The sequence below is a fragment of the Carex rostrata genome, chromosome 31, assembly GCF_964058835.1.
Source record: "Carex rostrata chromosome 31, lpCarRost1.2, whole genome shotgun sequence".
NCBI lineage: Eukaryota > Viridiplantae > Streptophyta > Magnoliopsida > Poales > Cyperaceae > Carex > Carex rostrata.
Window position 1 is genome coordinate 1,563,934 of NC_135948.1, and position 22,542 is coordinate 1,586,475.

The 22,542-nt window shown below is 35.6% G+C and overlaps 3 protein-coding genes and 1 long non-coding RNA gene across 4 annotated transcripts; 2 read left to right on the forward strand and 2 right to left on the reverse strand.

The window, feature by feature from the left end:
• Nucleotides 1-636: 636 nt before the first annotated feature.
• LOC144547187 (transcription termination factor MTERF8, chloroplastic-like) lies at nucleotides 637-1,791 on the forward strand. Its single transcript, XM_078295775.1, has one exon. The coding sequence runs from the start codon at nucleotides 637-639 to the stop codon at nucleotides 1,789-1,791; it is 1,155 nt and encodes a 384-aa protein (XP_078151901.1).
• A 2,053-nt stretch (nucleotides 1,792-3,844) lies between these two features.
• EMB1144 (chorismate synthase, putative / 5-enolpyruvylshikimate-3-phosphate phospholyase) lies at nucleotides 3,845-8,786 on the reverse strand. The gene is made up of 13 exons (XM_078295826.1): nucleotides 8,399-8,786; nucleotides 7,491-7,644; nucleotides 6,836-6,915; nucleotides 6,689-6,747; nucleotides 6,490-6,573; nucleotides 6,301-6,390; nucleotides 5,992-6,072; nucleotides 5,775-5,906; nucleotides 5,580-5,682; nucleotides 5,063-5,157; nucleotides 4,705-4,770; nucleotides 4,469-4,553; nucleotides 3,845-4,379 (listed from the first exon to the last, which is right to left on the reverse strand). Exons 1-13 carry the CDS (start codon nucleotides 8,538-8,540, stop codon nucleotides 4,240-4,242), a joined length of 1,311 nt encoding a protein of 436 aa, XP_078151952.1. The 5' UTR covers nucleotides 8,541-8,786; the 3' UTR covers nucleotides 3,845-4,239.
• A 1,419-nt stretch (nucleotides 8,787-10,205) lies between these two features.
• LOG2 (RING/U-box superfamily protein) lies at nucleotides 10,206-13,945 on the reverse strand. Its single transcript, XM_078296367.1, has 3 exons — nucleotides 13,087-13,945; nucleotides 10,938-11,451; nucleotides 10,206-10,657 (listed from the first exon to the last, which is right to left on the reverse strand). The coding sequence occupies exons 1-3, from the start codon at nucleotides 13,602-13,604 to the stop codon at nucleotides 10,526-10,528; spliced, it is 1,164 nt and encodes a 387-aa protein (XP_078152493.1). The 5' UTR covers nucleotides 13,605-13,945; the 3' UTR covers nucleotides 10,206-10,525.
• On the forward strand, nucleotides 11,346-12,956 carry LOC144547675 (uncharacterized). Its single transcript, XR_013509131.1, has 2 exons — nucleotides 11,346-11,508; nucleotides 11,705-12,956. It is a non-coding gene; the product is annotated as an uncharacterized LOC144547675 (long non-coding RNA).
• Nucleotides 13,946-22,542: the final 8,597 nt, after the last annotated feature.

Here is a 22,542-nt window from a genome sequence, read left to right on the forward strand (position 1 = left end):
AAAATTTTATGACACTTGATGTACGGTGAAATATATATAAAATATTATTTCTTTATGAGTAATACTTAGTTTTTATGGATAGCATAAGACCTTATGTGCTATTGTTTCAAAAACCTATCATATAAATTTTAAACGACAAATTCAAACCGTTAAAATCGAAATATTTTGTTATTGACACGTTTACATATCAAATTTATAAATTTCTTGTTTCAAAAACCTATTGTATAAATTTTAAACGACAAATTCAAACCGTTAAAATCAATATACTTCGTTATTGACACGTTTACATATCAAATTTATAAATTTTTGAATTCATTTGATTTAAAATCAAACGGTCAGAAAATAATGAAAATAAATAGATTAAAATTAACTTAAATTCATCATTTTTAACTTTTTTTTTTTTTTTTCTGGCTTAAGCCGAAGAAAATACCAGATTTCAGCTTCGTTTTTTTTATGGGCTCATTTTAAAATGGGCCGAGTTTCTTGATTATTTGTCATTCTTTGCTTATTCTTCTTCCTTACTTCCGTGACCTTTTTCCCTGCGCAGCCAACACGCTTGTATAAAAGTGAGCCACTGAAGCTCCGCTCCCACTGGAAGCAGCAATTACAGTTGTAGCTAGCTACCAGCCTACAACAATGTCTTTCTTCCTTGCAAAAAGATTTTCATTGTTTTCTCCCTCTTCTTTCCACCACCAGCAACTATCCCTTTTGCTGCCTCCTCTTCTCCGCCTCTCATTTTCAACCCAACCCTCGGAGCAGGCGGACATTCCTTTCCTGGCCAAGTATCTCATCTCCTCCTTGGGCTTCTCCCCTGACAAAGCACTTAAATGCTCCACTGACTCGGCCTTCACTACAGTCAAATCCTCTGACCAGCCTGAGTCAGTCGTAAGATTCCTCAAAGAGACGGGTCTATCAGATGATCAGATCAAAAATGTTGTTTCGTTTTACCCGCGTCTTCTGGCTTCCAACGTGGAGACAATCTTGAAACCAAAGGTACGTGAATTGATGGATGGGGGTTTCTCTGGTGAACTTCTGGTTCAGTTGATCCGATCCAACCCAAAAGCACTTGTGTCCAAACACACTCTCTCCCGTCTCCTCTTCTGGAGGGATTTTGTTGGAAAAGGCGATCAGGCTTTACTAAAAATCCTTCTGAGGAACGGATGGTTAATCCAATATGACCTTGACAAGTATGTTGCTCCAAGAATAAATTTATTCAAAGAATATGGATTGTCGAATCCAAATATTGTGAGGGTGCTTGAGCATGGACACACCATGAGCAGAAGCCTAGATTCTCTGAAGGAGACCCTCATGTTCATCGAGGAGCTGGGAATTCCAAGAGAATCAGGCAAGTTCTTCAGCACATTTAACGCACTTTGTAGGTATAGCAAAGAAAAACTTAAAAGAAAGGCGGAGTTCATCAAGACGACGTGTGGCTGGTCACAGGAAGAGTTGTGTTCAGCTCTCACCAGAGCCCCTTCTGTACTTGCATCTTCTGAGAATAAGATTAAATCTACCATGGATTTTCTCATCCAACAGGCTAAATTGGAGCCTGGGAGCATAGCTTCTCAGCCTCTATTGCTTACGTATAGCTTAGAAAAAAGGTTGGTGCCGAGGCATCATGTGCTGGGCATCTTGGTTGCAAAAGGCCTAGAGAAAAGCTGTAACCTTTCTACTGTATGTATTCTTACAGAAAAGACGTTCCTTGAGAAGTACATAGAACCATACAAGAAGGAAGCACCGGAGCTGGTGGAGGCTTATTCTGCTGCTTTGAGTCAGAACATATCTGTTTGACTGTTGTTCTTTGTCACTCAGGCAACTGCGTTTGTGGACCTTTTGATTTAATATCGTGTTGTTTGATAATTTCTGTTTGGAAATTAATGTTGGCGTTAAGCACTTCACCTAGTATTTGTCTCAAAGTTCGTGTAACCTCTGATCTTTCTTGATGGAAAAGCTATAAACTTTGGTAGCCAGTATTTGGCAATTTTGAAATAGAAGCTAATTGAATTGCCAGCAACTAACTTCTCAGGTTTATGACAAACTGTTATACAGCTTCTTATACTTTGTATAATCTTAATTACAAGTCTGTTTTTGCACCATTAATTAAATATGGGTACGACTATTTAAATAGTTTACTGGGGGCATTGGTTCCGAACAGATTTGTTCTGTTCTGCTATGCTGTTCCCGAACTTGCTCATGGTTATTCATGAAGATGCCTGGTTAAATGGTTGTGGCACTTTGGAAATTATGATCCCCTGGATAGCCAGTTGATTTAGAAAATGCATTATTACAAGGGGCTTTTTGGTCCATTTGGAAAATTCGTAAATGTTTAGGCTAAGACAAGTTCAGAGCAGTTGATTTATGGTTCCTTGGTGCTTCTAGTGAAATATTACGAGTTTGAAGTTGGACTGAATTCTGAAATAACACTTACCTACTGCTATTAGTTAGACTTAATACTTGTATTAGCCTTTATTTATGTTATTAGTTAGAATATGCAAGTTCAGTTCTAGTAGTCTTATTTTCTGCAATCGAGTAACATTTTTCTAGTTGCAAGTAATCTAACATGCTCCCGGTGACAAACTTCATTTTCTAGATGGATAATTTGGTCTTTGGCAACTACTAGTTTGCACGCAACCAAAAATCCTACAACTTTGCAAGATTGACCAAAAAAAACCTTGGTTGTAATGCTATTGCAACATCAATTTCTTTCCCACTCTTAATCTTTTATGCTTGTATCTTCTTTTATAATTTACTGGAGGTATTGTTGCTGAACAAACATCTGGAGGTGTTTTGTTAATTAAGTCGACACAGTTTATGTGAAAATGGTGGCTTTGCTGACCAAAATACCACGTAGCAATTAGGATATCATAAGCTGTGCATCTCGGAAAGAAAGGGACTGATAACAGGTCTTGATCTTTGGAGTCTCAATCAATTATTCAAATGGAGCTCTCTTATTGAATTGATCTTCCACGTAACAACAATCACAAGCTTGTCAAAAAATTTACTGGAAAGATGCTTGCTGCGTTGAGGTGCCTGTTAGCACGGATCTCAATGCAAATGAACCCTTGGGATGTGGATATCATGCAAATGAGCCCTTGCTATACCAACACAGTTATACTCATTTCAGTCATTTTCAACTTTACTGAAGGGCACATTGCAGTGGCAATTGATAATCAGCTGAAAACCTCTGCATATTAATTTATTTAATTTGAAACTACAAACCTGGACGAACACATTATAATTTCATATCGAAGCCTCTAACCATTGAATTATGAATTAGGTAGGTATGTAAGCCAACCCAACACGATCAAACATGATGTATGTACAATAAATTATTTAATCAATTAATATCTAGAGGAAAACGCAAATGCATACTTGGTGCCAATAGTACTTCAGTATTGACAATTGAAAATATATGTTTTAATTGGCAAAATCCAAAAAATTGTATTTAACATTTATGTAGCGGGGAACTAGGATGTTATAGTTTGGACTTTGAACCACTGATATTTAGTAAGCAAAGTTGGTAGTCGTATATTCTTTCCCTCTGTACTAGGTGAACTATAGTTTTTTTTAGTAAAGGATTAGAGTAAACACTTACCTAATTCTCCTTGCCTCAAAAAGAAAAGGCCACCTTGACCCAAGCAGGCCAGTAGCCATTTCCACCCTCCTTAGTCCCTAAAGATGTTTACCGCTTCCAATTATTATTTATTGAGCTCTATATAGTCATCATACTGAACTGTTTATTGGAATGGATGCAGAACAGCTCCATACAAGATTAATAGATTATGCATGTTCATCATGTTATGCATTAAAAATGGTAAGAAACTAAGATCTGTGCATCAGTCTGTCTCTCAATGGTACCTTAAACAACCAAAAAATTATAGCGACATCATCCTTGAGCAGGATTGTAATTATACATTCTTTCATACTTTTAGTGCACAACAACCATCTCTCATTTCTCGCCAAACCAAAAGAATATATAAAAAAAATGTGCGCTGTTCAGAGAGCTTCACTCTAAATACCTCCTTTTCTTCTTTCTTTTTGTCAACATGCACTCTAAATACTACTTGGTTAAATAATTTCAGACACTCAGGCATCTTACTGCGGCATAGTACATACACCATTACTATCGTAACAAAACTGCCAACAGACTTCTTTCTTTCGCCTTCTTTATTCAAATAAGTAAACACAAAGGAGGAAAAAATAGCATAAAATTAATAAATTTGGGAACAGAACTGCTTCTTAGACATGATTAAGTGGAGCAGGGGTGGGAATTGGCTCTTGTAGAATAGAGGTGACAGGTAAGAGTTCATTTTGTCCTTTGTGTGCCATCAGCTGATTCACTAGTACTAGTGCTGCCATTGCCTCCGCCATTGGTACCGCTACATTTACATGGCAAGAAACTCATAAACAACTTGCAGAGTAAGAGAGAAAAAGGGAGAGTAGGTATTCTAAAAAGGGTTCTATGTACCTCGTGGGACCACACAAGGGTCATGCCGGCCCCGGGCAATGAGCTCGGTCTCCTCCCGATCTCTTGTTACTGTGTGCTGTTTTTTCTGGAAATCACAAATCTCGCATATTTATTTATTGATGATATTTAAATCTAATGGACTTTAATCTATATGACAACTTGAGCAGAACAACTTGGAATGAAATGAAAAAACACAAGTAAATAAGAAAATAGAGAGGTGAAAAAGGCAAACATACCCCAATGGTAGCTGTAGGTTTGAAAGCAATCCTCATGTTAATTATTTCTCCATTTGATATCCCTCCCTGTAACACGTCAGCATTATTGGGTTGTTTTTGAGATTATCTAATGAGGGATCACTTGAACATGGCTCTTTTTTTTTTACAATACTCTGCATGGGAGGGGTACACAACCCATATGGCATCTGACATTTCAACTTTTTTTTTTTCTCATAAATAAAAACAAATAAAAAGTCGGCAAAAGGAACCATAATCAGAAAATAATATAATTGTCAATGGACCAGTACTAAATTCCTATCTAGTACCATTGTACAAGTACCACATCATTAACAATATAAAGATAATTTTAAAGTGGTACCTGAATACCCCCAGATCGGTTGGTTTTTGTTCTGATCTTGCCATTGGCATCCACATAGAATTCATCATTGTGCTCACTCCCCATCAAGAAGGTACCTAAACTCGTAGCAAGCAGGTCATTACACAATCAATTATTTGTTTTTTGTTTCTCTTTTCCTAAGAACTAAATTGGGTCTGGTTCCTTATTAAAGGACACCCCACCTACAATGTCCTGTGATAAGAAATGCAAAGTTGCAAACTGCTAATTGCTACAATATTATCCCTCAGACAAAGAAGAATTTTTGTTGGGTTCTCAGTTCTTGTCTAACTCTCATAAACCAATTTTGGGTGCAGATTACAAAAAAGGGACCGAGTTATGCTTCTTTTTTTTCTCTCAATAACACCTGTTTTTAAAGGTTGGGGTGTTATTTGCAATCTATTGACGGCTATTTTTTCATCTATGCTAATGTATTTGTGCAAATGAAACAAAATATAGGCATAAACTGCAGTACGGCTAAAAGCCGCTAATAGTGACTTACCAGCAAATCCACTTCCAAATTCAAATCCCTTAGTTGCAGGGAGAGATAACATGGACTTTGCTAGCTCTGCCTCAAGCTTATCAAAGACCGGTTGACCAAGCCCCTGTTCAAATATTTCATAATTAAGTCATTTGCGCACAACCATCTTCCAAAAACAGTTTGGGGATTTAAATTCCTTTTGGATATGAAACTCACACGTGGCACATTTCTAGCAATGCAAGTCACAACTCCACCAATGGAGTCACCTCTCACTCTTACCACATCGATTGCATCTATCATCTTCTGTGCGTATTCTGGATCTGGGCACCTTACTATGTTACTCTCTATCTGTTGGCATGTCCAAACGAGAAGAAATTAGGTTCTTACTGAATATATAATGACATGAACCTTAAGAAACAAAAACCAAAATTACCTGTTCCATTGTTAAGGTCTCATGATCAACAATCCCATCTGGAAGCACCACTGTGTGCACTTGAGATACATAAGCGAGGACCTATATTTTTTAAAATACAAGTAAATAAGTTAACAAAACACACGTCTAACAAATTTCCTAATGTGGTATCTATGAGTTCGGTACTTCATTAATGTTGGTGTATGCTAATGTTATCTGATAATACAGGTCAACTATCAACGCTAAAAGTAAACCTTTTTGACAAATATAAATATTAGGATCTTCTTTGTGTGTTTGTGTGTGTGAAGTCGGGGGGCAAAGAGAACATACCTCGGTCCCAAGCAGTTTGAGGATTTTCTTGGCAACAGCTCCAGCCGCCACTCTTCCAATTGTTTCCCTTGCTGATGATCTACCTCCTCCCTATTTATCCAGATAAGTCCACAAATTTGTTGAACTATTCGTAATTCTTGGTGCGCAAGTGGATTAAAAAAATGTAAAGGAAAAAAAAAAAAGTGGTACCTGAACAGCACGAATGCCGTACTTGAAGTCGTATGTTGCATCAGCGTGTGAGGGTCTGTATGCTTGAGACATTTCACTGTAATCCTGTTCGAGTTCCGAAATAAAAAGATTATTCCATTTTCTCTTAGTCTATACCGCATCAAGGTATACAAAGTTTGTGCATTCAATCATGAAGCAAAGGGAACTTTTGAAAACTTACTTTGCCTCTTTGATCAGTATTTGGTACAAAAACATGTATTGGTGTTCCCAAAGTCAACCCTGCAATAATAAGCCACATAAAAAGTTAAAAGAGAGAAACAACAGAAATTCAGAGTACGAATGTTATAAAAAGGGTTAAAAAAAAAACCCTTAGGGCAAACTCCAGATTGAATGGTGCAGGTGTCAGTCTCCTTCCTTGGTGTGGTTATTCTACTTTGGCCTGGCCTCCTGCATCATACATGGTTTTATAAGAATATTTTATTGGAAAATAATATTTGAACATCAATCTCAACAACTAAATAATATACCAGGAACAACTGAATGGTTACAGATATTTTTTATTAGCAAAAAAGGAACCAAGCTTTCATTCAAATTTGCCAAAGAATGACATTGGTATTTGCATTTCTAGCCTTTCAATTTTTTCTCTTGCGCATTTGCAGAAGACATAAATTTTAATAGGGGCAAAGTGATATTTTATGAACAAGACATTTAACCTGATAGCAAAAATAATACCAAACAATATGAAAGTTTTTCAAAACCTGACATTCCTCCAGATTAGCAAAGAACAACTACACTTTATTATTTTTCAATGAAAACCCAAGTTAAACTTGAATTTAAGTTACCAAGGCAAAGGTGGCAAATATATTTTTTTTTAAATCTCAGCCAGAAGCAATTAAAAGAAATACTTATTTTTATATAACTTTTCTTCTCAGAAAAAAGTGCACAGCTGTTTAGTCTCAGCACATAAATACAATCCTTGTTGCAAAAGAACATATAACCAAATTATAGCAAATAACGAGAACCTTCTGTCAAGTTCGAATTGGATATCCGCCTCAGAAAGAGGTATGTTAGGAGGACAGCCGCTGATGGTGCAACCAACACCTCCTCCATGTGACTCACCAAATGTGGACACCTGGAAGTTTGTCCCAAATACATTCCCGCTCGCATGCACCTCAACTGTGTAAAAATTGTACTTATATGTTGTTAAATTTTAGCTATCACTTTATCCTAAAATAGTACAAATACGAAACCGTGGAGTGAACAGGGTAGAAGAAGATAGAGATGAGCAATTATATATTCATGGGAGGTGACAACAGTCCCCTCACATTTTATTTCAGTCTTATAGCCCCAAAAGCTTATGTGGTCTTCTTGAATTAAACAAATTTCCTTAAACCTTTTACCCTTTTGGGGCCATAAAGTCTATATAAGTACCTTTGATTGAAAATAATATTTTGAAAAGATCTGACTCTAATGAAGTGCAGATGTCTCAAATGGGGATACATATAATATCACATCTTTCTATTTGTTTGCCTATGTTCAGCTGATTCCCAAGCCCAAAATAAGTGTTACTTAAGGCTCTACAATGTGACCTTTTGGTTAGCAAACTGGAATAACAAACATCGGCCATTGTTTCTGCACTGGTATATATATTGATACGGCAAAACCTGAAAAATCCATATGATGACGTAGTAGCAGTTCTAAAAAAAAGAATCCACTCCACAATTCAAACATGAAAAGGATTGTGTACAAATTCGCACAGTTAAGAGCTCATAACTATTATATTCAGAGAATTTACATGAAAATTGAAATCTATAGTGACAGAGACATTGAACCGCATCGTTTTTATAAACTATATACACAATTTCTACAACAAAATAACGGACAAATTCAGAACAAAATTGGGATTGAGTGAGGGAGGGAAAAAAAAAACCTGATCTTCTGGCAGGAGTGTCGCCCCGTGGCCTCACGGAGATCTGCACGGGAGAAAGAGACAGTCGCCTCAGATCCGACGGCTGGGATCCAATCCCACCCGACTTTATTAGAAGCTTGCTTGCTCCGAATGACACCGCCATTACCTCTCTCTCTCGTTCGCTATAATGTGGAGAAAGATAACTGGAGTTTGGTGAGAGGGAGAGAGTAATATAGACCAGAGAGAGACTCTACTTCTCTACCAGACCAGCAAGCCACCTACCCCGCCATTGTAAAGAAAAAGGTAACCTGATCTCCATTTCATTATGTACTGGAGACTATATTTAATAGTTAGATCAGAATTTGTTATAAATGGATACATCCGGGACCAAGTGAAGGGGAGAGAAAAAAGTGGGGTGGCTCGGACCGAGCGCGGCCTATTGTGGACTGAAGAAAGGAAGAGATCATTTCCTGATTGGACCTCCAAAATATCCTGAATTTGAACAAAGCAACTTTGCTTATTGGAATTAGCTCTATTAGACTTCTAATTTTGTTTAATTCATCTGTTGATTTACTGTCTGTCAAGTGTGCACTTAACATCGATGTGGTGCACTTTATGACGATTCAATCCTAACATGACAATTAATGAAAATGTTATTTAATTATCCTAGTAAACAAACTAATTCGCTGTAGAAAAATTTAACCTGATGTTGCTAACTTGCTATGGATGAACCACGTAAGATAATTTAAGATCTTCTGGAGTCAGGCATCCTGTTATAGTGCTATAAATTGAGTTCCGGAGAGATAATTTAAATTTTAAATTTGAATTTAGATCATCTATTATAAATTGGATTTTAATAACAATCCCCGCAGTCTCAACTCCGCAAAAAACTCCGTACAAACTGCCAAAAAAGTCATGGGGGGACCGCTCAATCATTAATACTCCGCAGAAACTATTAGTATTTAACTTGAAGCATCAAAGTATTTATCGTGGATTTGCAAAGTATTTATCACTGTGCAATGATATCTATTTATGACTGAATAAATCAATCCATTAATTGTCTCTGCACAAAATTTCTTTTTTTTTGAATTGTCTCCGCACAACTGGGGACCATTAAATAAATAATCCCCTTCATAAATACTTGTCAGTTATCCCCGCACAAAATTTCTTTTTTTTTTAGATTGTCCCCTCACAACTGGGGACCATTAAATAAACAATCCCCTCACCCAATAATAAATATTTCTCAGACATAATGATAAATATTTTATGTTACATGAATAAATATTTTTCAGGCATAATTACAACTTTCAGTAAAACATCAATGATAAATACTCTCATGCATAATGATAAATATTTTATGTTACATAAATAAATACTTCTCAGACATAATTGTCCGCAATTTACCTTCACAGTTGACACACAAGCGAAAATCGAATAAAATAACCATATCAAAGCTTGGGTTGGTTACAGCCTTGAAATGGCACATGCACATGTTACACCATTTAGTGGAGCACCTTATTCAATTCCACTCGTGTTTCTCATGGAGGATAGATGTCAATGTGCATGCATTCGCTGTTGCTCTAACTGATTGCTTCAGATCAATCTTTAAACAAATGAATACGGGCTAGGATATTAAAAAAAAAAAAAAAACTTCTTTCATTGTGTCCATTCATCAATACAGCCTTGAATGGACCATTATACAACACATTTAAATTTCATCAATTTTGTGCTGTCTTGTGACAGTATTTTTTGAGCTAGATAAGCAATACTTAAGCCAGGTACTTGGAGATAACTAAAATCACCCAATGTTGAAAACATACCATCACCATTGCGCGAGATCAACTCGTTAACTAAACATAGATTTTCTATTACAATTTGTACCCCCCCTCAAAATCATAACAGTGATCATAAGTTGTCTATAGTGTGATATAAACAAACTCCTCACTATCTAATGATTTTCAAAAGTTCACCATAACTGGCACTGGTATACCCAACCCCTTCCGTAACACACCACACAGAAAAGACTCAACATCTTTCTACTTATTTACTTCAATCGCAAAGGGCAGAAATTTTGTAGAACCCAATATACATAACTTAAATACGAAATTTAATTTTGGAGTCTTTTAGTTTGGGCTCAAATAGTGGAGTCTAGGTCTCCTGGGCTTGTTCCTCTCCTTTGTTGTTAACTTTTATTTCTAGAAGCCTCTCAACAGGTTGTCGGCAAATGGGGCATCGGTTCGACTGAAATCGAAGAACCTTTGCACATTCACTGCACATACACTGCATCAAAAAACATGCAAAATAAATTATATTAGTAAGTGTTATAGTATCAAATATAAGGAGTGTAGTCAAACAATATTAGTGGCCCAAACAATGTTTCTATTTCCCCTTGTGCCAAGGGATTGATAAACAATGTTTAAGATAAATCAAGTACCAAATTAAGTCTTGATTTTGGAATTACAAAAGAATAGCAATTGTCCACCAATTTATAGGGAGTTATATAGAAATGCAGGAAGTTAAAAAAGTACATATAAGTTTTCTTTAGGTGAAATAAACATACCATATGTCTACAAGGAAGAACAGTAGTATCCCTTGGTTCAGAGAGGCAAATGACACATTCTTTCCCAGGGTCATTTACGTCGTTTTCACCTTCAACCGAATTCCCTATCCCATAAATCTCTTGTAACTCATAACGGGTCCCGTTGACCCACAAGATCTGCTTCACAACCCTAACTTGGTAGCCACTGTCTCTCTTCTCAAAGACCGCCTGAGTTATTTGTGAATTATGCGAATTTCTGTTACCAGAGTTTGCACAATCCTTCTCTCCTTCCTTCTCTTCCTTTGGAGGTGAGGCATCTGCTTTTACTGCAAGAGGGTACACCTCCTTTTCTTTTTCATCTCTGAAAAGCTCAGAGTCAGGGAAACTGGAGAGGTCAATGCCAGTTCCAGAAGGTTGTCGAAACTTCTGACCAAGGCCTTCATTAAAGGTGATTGTGACCGGCTTAAACAAGTCTTCTTTTGTGCAGGTCAGGTTGCAGTCTAATCCCTCTTGGGCAAAAAAGTAGATTGTAATGCTGTTCAAATAGGAAAAGGTCCAAAAGAAGTTAAAAATAAGGTTATATAAATTTAAGGTGATGTCTATTTCAGTTTAAGCCACGTACAGACGAGTACTATTTTAGTGTATTTTAAAATAAAACAAAGGTATAGTTTATAATAAACATTACAAATAACAAAGATATAAAGAATGATACAAACATTCGGATATGTATTGAACAAGTCAAGTTTCAATAAGAAAGATTAAATAGAAGGTAAAAACTATTAAAAAAGGTTTTGGTCTTTAATTAATTATTCTTCCAAAGAAAATGGTCTTGCATCAAGCTACCAAAGAATCAATTATTCTTGGAAACAAGAAAAATAAAATAATCTCATTTGGCCAGATCTGTTGCACTTGGTTTAAACAGACCAATTGGATGAACATCAAAAATAAAACAATTCATTGGCTTGATTGAATCAAAATCAATAGTTTAAGGAGTTGTTTGAACTAAAAACCAAATGCGATATTTAACAGGCAAATCAGAGTTTCCTCAAATGTAAAGTGCTAATACCAAAGACAGAATGACATAATATGCTATAAAAATATGCCGTCGATAAATTACAAGTAAACATGTCATATCTTTACGGCGTCAAAATCAGACAAAGACCTTGAAAAAAGAATGAAAAGAAAATAAAGGAAGTAGCTGAGTTTTATATCCAGCAAACCAAGTCAACTAGTTGTCAATAATATTTAAGTTGTAAAATTTTAAAACATAATCTATAGCAAAATGATAGACTCAGTACTAAAAGATGCACATCTACATGGTTCAGGAAATCAGATATATGCATCGGAGAACTAAACATACTTCTCTGCTCTATGATACAATTCAAAATATATAATACTCCAATATATAAAATAGTGAGAATAGAAAAATTAAAACAGAAAACAATTTCTAAAAGCTCAACTAACAGCAAATACATATATTGGATTTGGTCCCGTGAAGATCAATATACTATACATCATGTTTCAATATGGTGAGCCTTCTATTGTCTCTTTTCAACCACCAAATTTTCACTTTGGTTCAATACTTTAAATTGCGATGCTCTGTTCATTTCGCAATTCATCAAATTTAATATCCATTCAACTAAAATAAGTCGAAAAAATTGTTGTAAAAATTTCTAACAAGACATTCAACTTAATTCCATCATGTTTTGAAAAATTCAAAATATTTCACCAATAAGTTCCATGTAATTTGAGACAAATATGAACTCATATGCAAACATGCTGGTCAGGCTAGATATCAATTAAGGTGCTACGTGAGGGAAAAATTATAATTTGAACTAAAAAAAAAATAAGTATAATGGAAAAGCTGCTTAGCCCTATCCCCACCCCTATGCAGCATCAACCAATTACAAGAACTAAAAGATAAGAGTGGCTCTAGGCGGGTATATGCAAGAATGCACAGGTACTGGTATTGTCATGAGGTATGAGAAAATTTATCCATTGTCAAGTAAACAATACCTTGGATAAATTAAGGCAAAAAAATAGTCTGATTACACCTCCAGAAATTATCAAATGGTTGAGATAAAAAGATTAGTAAAACAACTATGGAACCTGTACTAAACTATGAAAATTATGAAAGATCAAGAAAAAGGTAGGAGATTAAATCAATCACCTCCCAGCAACAGTAGCATCAAAGGTGAAGGAAACCAGAAACTTTGTTGGATCCTGTTCGTCAGGTTCAATCTTCAGTGTCTCCTTCTTTATGTTCACGTCATTTCTTATAGTCACGGCCTTCTGGTGCTCCACATAAGGAGGCGGCGCTGGCAATGGTACGGGCATTGGCATGGGTGGACCCCACCTGGGGCCGGGACCGCCCAACCCGAAATGCATGTGGGGCGCCCCGCCACGGTGATCATATGGCGCAGGAAGTGGCGGAGGTGGGTAGAAGTGGCCGTACTGTGACGGGTACTGTTGGTTTGGGTAGTATGGATGAGCAGGGTTAGGGTTTGGGTTGCTAGGGTTCGGGTAAGGAGTTGCGGCCGCGAACACGTAGCGATTGGTTGGAGGTGTTTCCACGGGAGGCGATGGCCCCGCTACAGGGTGCGATGGTTGTTGTGGCGTCGCAGCTGGATGCGATGTGGAGTGGTGGTGGTTGTTGTTGCGACGGTGGTGACTGCTTGAGGCACCCATTTATGACCGAACTGGATCGGTCTTTTCTTTAAATTTGGAAAAAGGAGAGAAATTTACCCCAAATTCTGATTTTAATGTGATAATCGTTGTTTCGAATTTCTTTGGTACTATATTCTAAACTCGTATGTGTCGGTTTGGGAGAAAGTCGAGAGAATTTGTACCAAAGTGTGTGACCTTATTAGGAGAATTTAACAGCTAAGGTAGAGTGAAACTTGGATTTAAAATAGGGGTTTAGTTCAATTTCAACGAATTCTGGATTAGAATTCTAAAACTTTTTGATTGAGGGGGGAGAGAGAGGGGACGAACCATGAACATGAATTTTGCTTTCTGTTTAAAAGGAGTTCTCAATTGATGAAAGAGACGAAATAGTTTTTATGACCGCCATTTTCTATGAACTGGAGAAAACCTGTCCTTCTAGTTTCTCCGAAATTAGGCCACATTTAGCATAGTTTGGACGTCTCCATTTTATTGGAACGGAGATGATTTCCGTACCAAGAAAGAGAAAAAGAAGGTTGCCCGTGGGTGTGAGCATGGGTGTTATACATACGTGATTTTCCCACGGTTTTTTACAAAAAAAAGGAATATAGAAGGATCGGTAATTTGCAGCTGGGCTGACATAATTTAAATGAGACTGTTTTAAATTGCATTTATTATTTCATATGGTCTTTTGTTTGTCATAGAACTGTGTGGGATGGGATTTAGCGAGTTTGAGAATTTACTATTTGATTTGTAAGAATCTATATTCACATATATGTACAGGAACAGGAGCAGATTCAGAATTTCTGTTAGGGTAGGACACTAATTGAATTCAAATAACTAATCGGATTCAAACCAATTAATTTATCGAGTACACAATTACAACTCAATCCCTATAACTATGTTTATTATAAAATATGTTACAATCATAAAATCGATTGACACAGTATTGAAATATTTTTAGTAAGCTAATTAAAAATTCATTTGGCACAATTCAAAATGGGACTGTTCGTAGGCAATTTGCAAATTTAAGTCAAAGTTTAGATAAGAATTTAATTGAAATATAAGTGTTGAATAATAAAATGTACAAAAAGTTCAGCCAACTCATTTCTTTAGAATTGTAATAATATATTCCACCGTCAAATCTTTCTTGTTTTGTAATTATTTTCATTTTATTTACGAAATATAGTATTGCATATCCAACAAAAAAAATACATATAATTGATCAAAACTCACAAAGAATTGGTTCAAGAACCAGACTAATTCGAACCAAGGGGTGGGCACTATATCAGATTAGGGGTAGGCACATTAAACAATTAGTACTGAATCGAAATAAAAAAAAATTCAAATTCAGGGGTAGGCACTTGCCTATCCCAATTTAAACGTGGATCCGCTAGTGCACAAGAATAATTATGGAAATGTATTGAAATGAATGTTCGGTTCTACCGTAAAATTAGTTGTGAAAAATCTTGATTTATTTTAAAAAAATAAATTTCGCATTTATTTAAAATAAGAAAAATTTATAAAAAATAAAAAATAAACCAAGAAACAAGAAAAAAAAAATATAAGATATACATTTCTTCTTCGGTGCCTGTGTGGGAATAAAAACATTAGTTAAGAGATAATGTTTAGAACCCCATAAATTTCTTAACTTTTTGGATATTCTTATGGGTTTTTCCCATAACAAAAATTGGCAGCCGAAGTACCAAACGGACTGTGGACTATGGAGAATAAAAATCCCTTGAAAACCCACTTAATCTCAAGGAGCCGAACATACCGAGTTAAGTATTTCAACTTTAATTTAAAAATATATATATTTTAAAAGAACTTCTCTTTGATCTAGTGGCAAAGGCACATGATTCTCATGTGAGATGTCATAGGTTCGAAACCCACCAAGTAAAAAAATCTTCTATAATATATATAAGAGTTTGAAAGTATGTTGGGTGACTTGATCCTCAATCCATGATTTCATAAAAATATATATATTTGAACATTTATTCTTTAAGCAGTAAATGTTTTCTTCAATTGCATTTAAATAACAGGAATAATGTATATGGAATACTTATTCTACAAAATTACAAAAGGATATTTTATCAGTAATTTTTTGTGAGTATGAAATAGAAGACAACAGATTCTTTATCATAGGGCTGTCAAAAAAGCTCGTGAATCGCTCGTGACTCGCCTCTAGCTCGCTCGCTAGTAAATCGAGCTGTTAATGAGCCAACTTGGCCCAGGCTCGGACCAAAATAAACAAGCTAAGCTAGAGATCAGCTCAGACCGAGCCTGCTCGATCCATAACCAGCTCGGCCCCTGGTGGGGAGAACGAGAGGAGGGAGAGCCCCTGGTGGGGACGTGTAGTGAGAGAGAGAGGGAGATCAAGAGGTGCGGACCCGAACTTGATATGAATTGTGGTTAATTTCATTTACTCTCCAAAAATTCAAACAATGCTTTGAGATTTGTGTTGCAAAGTTTGATCGGTTGAGATTTTTCAAAAGAAACAACATGTATATATTAATGTATATGGTGAGAATTATAACCCGATTGGAAGCAAAAGAAATGGCATAGCATAAAGAAAATTTGTTTAGTGCAATTATATGTATAACGACAGTCCAATAAAGTCCAGTAAGTCAGCTCGTCAGCTTGTGAGTTAGTTTGGGCTGGCTTGTCATAAGCTGAGCCAAGATTTTTGGCTCGGGAGACCTAAGTCCAGCTCGCTCGATCCAGACTCGAACCAGAATTAACAAGTTGAGCCAAGGTCCAGCTCGGCCCGAGCCATCTCGTTTACAGCCCTATTTATCAATGGCCTAATTGTTATGTCTCTTATGAAAGAAATTAGTTGATACAAAATTGAACTTACTATAATTTGTACGAATTGGTATCACCTAGTTTTTCAAAAGTAGGTCTATACTATTTTAAATCAGATCAATCGACTGAATCGAACAAATCAAATTCAAGTAAAAAGAGCCTCATAAATTTTAAAACAGATTTACGTGGCTTGTTCATTTTAAATTAATAATTTTTTTTTTAAATCTTGACAGTGACTATCAAATATAATTTTTCATTAAATAAAAATAAAATTACATCATTTCACATCACAATATTACAACACCGTCATTCAAATAACGTAACAAATTAATCTAAAACACTCATCAACAACTAAACACACCGCTAACAACATAACATCTAACTCAAGCGGTCATCAATCTCTTCTCTCACCTTCTTGCTCTCCGTTGCACCAACCGACTAGCAACACAAAGATGGAGGCATCTACATTTTTTTTTTGGATGGTGGTGGCGGCAGCGGGTAGGGGAGGTCACAGTCTCCCTCAACCCTACCTAGGGTTCTGGTGAGGCTTTAAAGACAGAGAATGGCGAGGTTAGGGTGACGTCTCGGTTGGATAAAGCTGAAGGAAATAGTCTTTTAGATCTAGAGTTTAGTAGTAGCCGGAGGGTTTAGCGGCTGTTGGAGAAGACAGAGGAAAGAGACGGAGGGGCTACGTCTCTTTTTCTTCGTTTGTTCCTTTCGCACTTTTCACCAACGGAGTTATAAGATGAGGCATGGTTAGAGTCGAGATAGAGATGGAGAGATAGTCGGAGCCGACGATTCTCTCTGAAGAGATGAGAAGCTGACTAGCACGGTGGACATGAGGTGGACTGGAGTGGACTGATTAGAGGAGGGAGGATGGGGGTGTTTAGTACTAGCAGCTGCTAGGTTTAGAAATCACCTCTTCTGTCTCAAGAGACGAAGGGTCTCGCTCGAAGTTCTTTTTAAAAAATTTAGTTTAGTGACAAAGACACATTACTTCTATGTAAGGAATCATGTATTCGAAACTCATAAAATGGAGAAAATCTTTAGTAATATAAACAGAAGTTTGAAGGAAGCTGGTAGACTAGACTTCCAGCTTTCATTTGAGAAAACAAAATATATAACATTTTGTATAACACAAAAAACACATATCATTTCTTCAAAACAATATGATCGTTTTTTTTTAATCAACGAAGATGAATAATGATTAATGAATATATGGTGCATTGATTTTCTAACCGACTAGATTTGCGTTTGTTTACATTTACATTGTTTGAAATTGTAGTTGGTGTGCACTTATAGACGAGAAGCTAAATACATTATGCGTAGGAGGAGGTATGGTGGCAATGTGAGCATATTAATGCCTCTTTTGATCGGTTATAATTGAAGGTTGCGTAAAGCTCCACTAGTGAGAAATGGGAATCTCTTTCCATTGATTAAACAAATCCAACTAAGATCATTGCAATTACGAATTCAGGCTTGAGACAAATCCTTCTCTGTTCTCTTTACTTGTCATAGCATGATCTCCTCGTTAATTATTGGCTTAATTCACCCAGAATAAATTATTATTGGATTGGTTTTGAGGGACCGGAGAATAGAATACCGAATGCATAAAGTCTTAAACGCGTACTTCCAAGTATTCATTCAGAGGCTGAGAAAAGTTTGTGCTGCTTTTCATTTTGAGTCGAAGGTATTTTTTTCGTAAAATTAAGGGCTGAACGCGGAGAAATTGGTGCCATATTGGCATCTATGTAGGCATTGCACCTAGCATTAGGATCTTATCTTTTGCTAGGCAGGTTGCGAAGTTGCAAGTTCATATTCAGGAGCGGACGCAGAATTTATGCTAGGGAGTGACATAAATCGGATTCAAATAGCTTACAGGGTTCAACCCATTAATTATAAGATATTAGATAAAAAAAACAATCAACATAATAAAAAATAATATAAATAACATACTATTACATAATAAAAATAACAAAATAATATAATTTTATATATTGAAAAACAACAAAGTTGGTTCGGATCCTTAAATTTCTATAAAATTTATGTAAAAACAACACAATTTTTCATTAACAATACTTTTGAACTGGTATGGTGAGATTTTCAGTTCCAAAGATGGGCAAAAGAATTTTCAGGGAAGGACAAAGTGGTACACGGATCTGTATTTTTCCACTGAATTTCTAAATCCAAAGAGAGGCGGTTGCCCCCTTCTGACTCAAGGTGGGTCCGCCCCTATTCATATCATCTTAGTTAACTAAAACTATGGTATAGAAAAGGCGGAGTCCTGTTGGGACTATTGCCTACTCTTTGAATTTTGAAAATTAAGTCTAAATTTGAGAAAGGGGAGGTAGAACAATTGGTTAGGAAAAAATTATAGAGTTATTGTATTTAAAGGTCGAGAGTTTGATTCCCTCTCACGACTTTGCAACTTCTGCAAAGATTTTCAAAAAAAAAAAAAAGTCTAAATTCATATGTATGTGGACTTTTACTTATTTTAGAATTCAACTTCACGTAGTTTTTTTTTTTGAAATCATGAGTTGGAGGTCAAGTCACCCAACATACTTTCAAATTTCTATGTATATTATAGAAGATTTCTCCACTTGTGGATTTTAAACTCATGACCTCCCACATTGACGCTATGTGCCTTTGTCACTAGACTAAAAACAAGTTCTTAACTTCACACAGTTCAGTCTCTACTCTCTACCTATTTCTAAATTTTAAAATCAAGTCACTAGTATTGGATTAACCCTTAAACCAATTGTATGTGGGTTTTTGCTTACCTTAAAATTCAGCTTTACACAGTCCAATTTTTTTTTTACTTAGTCCAGCCTTAATTTTTGCTTACTTTTGCCTAACATGAACTGTGCCTATCTGAGGATAGCACAATAGGCCGGTATTATTTGAACGGTTGAGATTCGTGCAAAAAATATTTATCTATCAACTCTTACTTTCTTTTATTTACTCATGTAATTAGTATCATGTTAAATAAAAATAAAAATTAATTTACCTCTGAATAAAAATTACAAAGTCAAAATTACCATTAACTCTCACTGAAAATAATAATTATCGGTTTCTTCTCAACTGAAAAATAGACCTGCACCTATCAATCAATATTTTTCTCTTTGGATACATATTTGTTGCACTGTTACACCATCTGCCTTAAAGGGAATCATACATTTGTGAGCAAGACATGCGAAGGATAAAGTAAACAAAAAAAACAAAAAACAAAATTAAAATTAACATGAGGGGTAAATAAGAAAATGTTACATGAGTCTAATTTATGAGGGATAATTAAGTCTTTTGGGGTAAATAAAAAACTAAGCAAGTTAAGAGAGGTACATAGAAATTACCTAAAAAGGGATAATTTGTCTAATTTATTGAAATTGCATTTGAATCGTGAATATTCGAGTTCAAAATTTCTTGAAAGGTAACAAAGTTAAACAAAAAAATTCATCAAAAGTTTTGCATTTAATAAATTTTTAAAATATATAAATATTTTATCCGCATATTAACGAATCAAATCACCATTTGCTGCTGCTCTCTAGTAATTGTGATCACTAATTTAGATTGTGATCTAAAAATTTAGAATCCATCACATCAGCATACCTTCCAGCATCAAGCTCCAAAACTCTTTAACATAAAACTATTAGGAGAATTTTTCAATCTTGATTATTAATGGTTTTGTTGTACCTAAACAACAAAAAAATATTTAATAGTAACATCATACATAGAATTATTTCCTTATTATATAATAGATCTCAATTCAATATTAATGAATATGATCTTTTAATCCTTCAAGGTTCAATGATTATTATTTAAGATGTTTATATAATTATAATGTACATTAAAATTGAATTATACGCTAGAATTATAAAAAAAATTACACAAAATTCTTTCCGACTTCACATCAGAAAGAGAAGTATTTTGTTGAAGAAAAATGAATTTTTAATATGAGATAATTTCCATCTATAGTTTTGCATTTATAAATTCTTACTATTTTTCCTGCAAAGAAAAACAAAAGAGCTGTACTATTTTTAAATATATCATCATTTGACAAATCAAACACACTCTATCTGTATTAAATTATTTTGTAGTTCTAATATAGATATTTTTTTTTCGAAATATCAAAGAAAACGACAAGACTAACAAACAAGCCGCTAAACTGCCAAAAGAAAAACATTTTACGAAAGTCATTACTTCACGAAACTCACACTTTTGATTTTAGTTTTGATTTGAGTGTTGTATTGGGTTCAGTGTGGTATCACATACGATGAGTAGAACTGGGGTGTTCTTAACTTGACCAGAGTTATTTAATGAATTTAAGTTTAAAATATATCAAATCAGTTTTAAATAATGAATCTGAATTATTAAAACATGTATACTTTACGAGTGATGCGTTTACATGTGAAAATTTTAAACATTTGAATTAATTTAATATAAAATTGAGTGGTAAAAAAAAGTTCAAAAAATTAATGCATTAAAATTAATTTATTAACTTTTTAAATTTGACCGCTTGACTTTATACTAAATTAATTCGAATGTTTAAAATTTTTATATATAGACGCATCACTCGTAAGACATGTGAGTTTTAACAGTTCAAATTTGTAATTTAAAGTCAATTTGAATTTACCAAATCCCGTGGTGAACTTAATAACACCCTAGTTCTACTCTATATATGATATATGATGACGGTTGGCGCAGTACGCCAACTACATATCTTTATCGAGGTTCACATGAATTGTGTATCCACATCAGTGTTGTAAAAAACGTCCGTTTAGGTCGATTAATCGATTGATTAGTCATTGGCGGTGATCAAACTGTCATGAATTTTTCCGATTAATCGGCCGATTATTATTAATTATTCCCGATTAATCATTTGGTGATACTCTATCCGTCCGACGACGCATACCGTTATTTACAACACTGATCCACATTATTGTTCACATGTACTTTCGATCAAATTACCAGATCGAGATGCTAATGGATTTTGAAATATCATATTTTATAAAACCGTGACGGCTAAATGATGACATTTTATAATTCACAAAATTAGAAATATTGACGAATCAAATCGCCATTAGATGTAGAAATAAAAATTTGATCGCTCCCTTAGTAATGGTGGTCACTAATTTATATTGAGATGTAAAAAATAGAATCCATCACATCAATATACCTTCCAACAACAAACTCCGAAACTCCTACAATAAAAATATTAGGAAAATTTGTTAAAATCTCGACTCTTTATGATTTTTGTTGTATCTAAGTATGAAATAAAGTTTTTAATTAGGTGTTAAATTAATATAACTTTTTTTGTATTTTTTTCTTTGGATGCCCTATTAGTTGTAGTGGTTTTTAAAAACCCGACCGAGTCAGATCCGACCCGGTCAAACCGTGAATCGTCTCTGAACCGCCCCGACTCTAACTAGACCCCCGGATCAGACCGGACTAACTCTAGGGTTAGGTCTAGCAAGGGTTTGGGTTGGTTTTTTGAACTAGACCTCCGTAAACCTGACCCACCCAAACCCCCGACTCGACTAGCCTCGACCAGGACCAACCCGACCAGCTCCCCGAAACCCCCAGAAACCCTCCATAAATCCCCCCCGAACCCCCCAGAAACTCCCCCAGAACCCCCCGAAACCCTCGGAACCCCCAAACCCCCCAGAAATCCCCAGAAACCCCAAGCCCTGACCTGGACTGACCCATGCTAATTTTGGACTACGGGTCTAGCACGGGTTTGGTCCAACTCCCTCAAATGGGACCCGTCGGACCCGACCCGACAGAACCCGTAGACCCGCCAGACCCGTGACAATCCGCAAAGCTCGACTAAGATCCAAGTGGACAATCCATGGACATCACTAAATATCGAGGTATAATCGGTGCTTACTTTATTTAATGGCTAGTAGGCCCGATATTATGCATGTTGTGTGTCTATGTGCTAGATTTCAAGTCAATCCAAAAAAATCACATAACAAAGCCGTTAAAAGAATTTTAAAATATGTTAAGGGTGTGTTAAATTTAGGCTTATAGTATGGTAAACACAATCTAGACCTCATAGGATACACGGATGCCGACTTTGCCGGCTATAGAGTAGATAGAAAAGGCACAAATGAGACTTGCCAATTTCTTTGTGGATCACTAGTGTTTTGGTCAAGTCGGA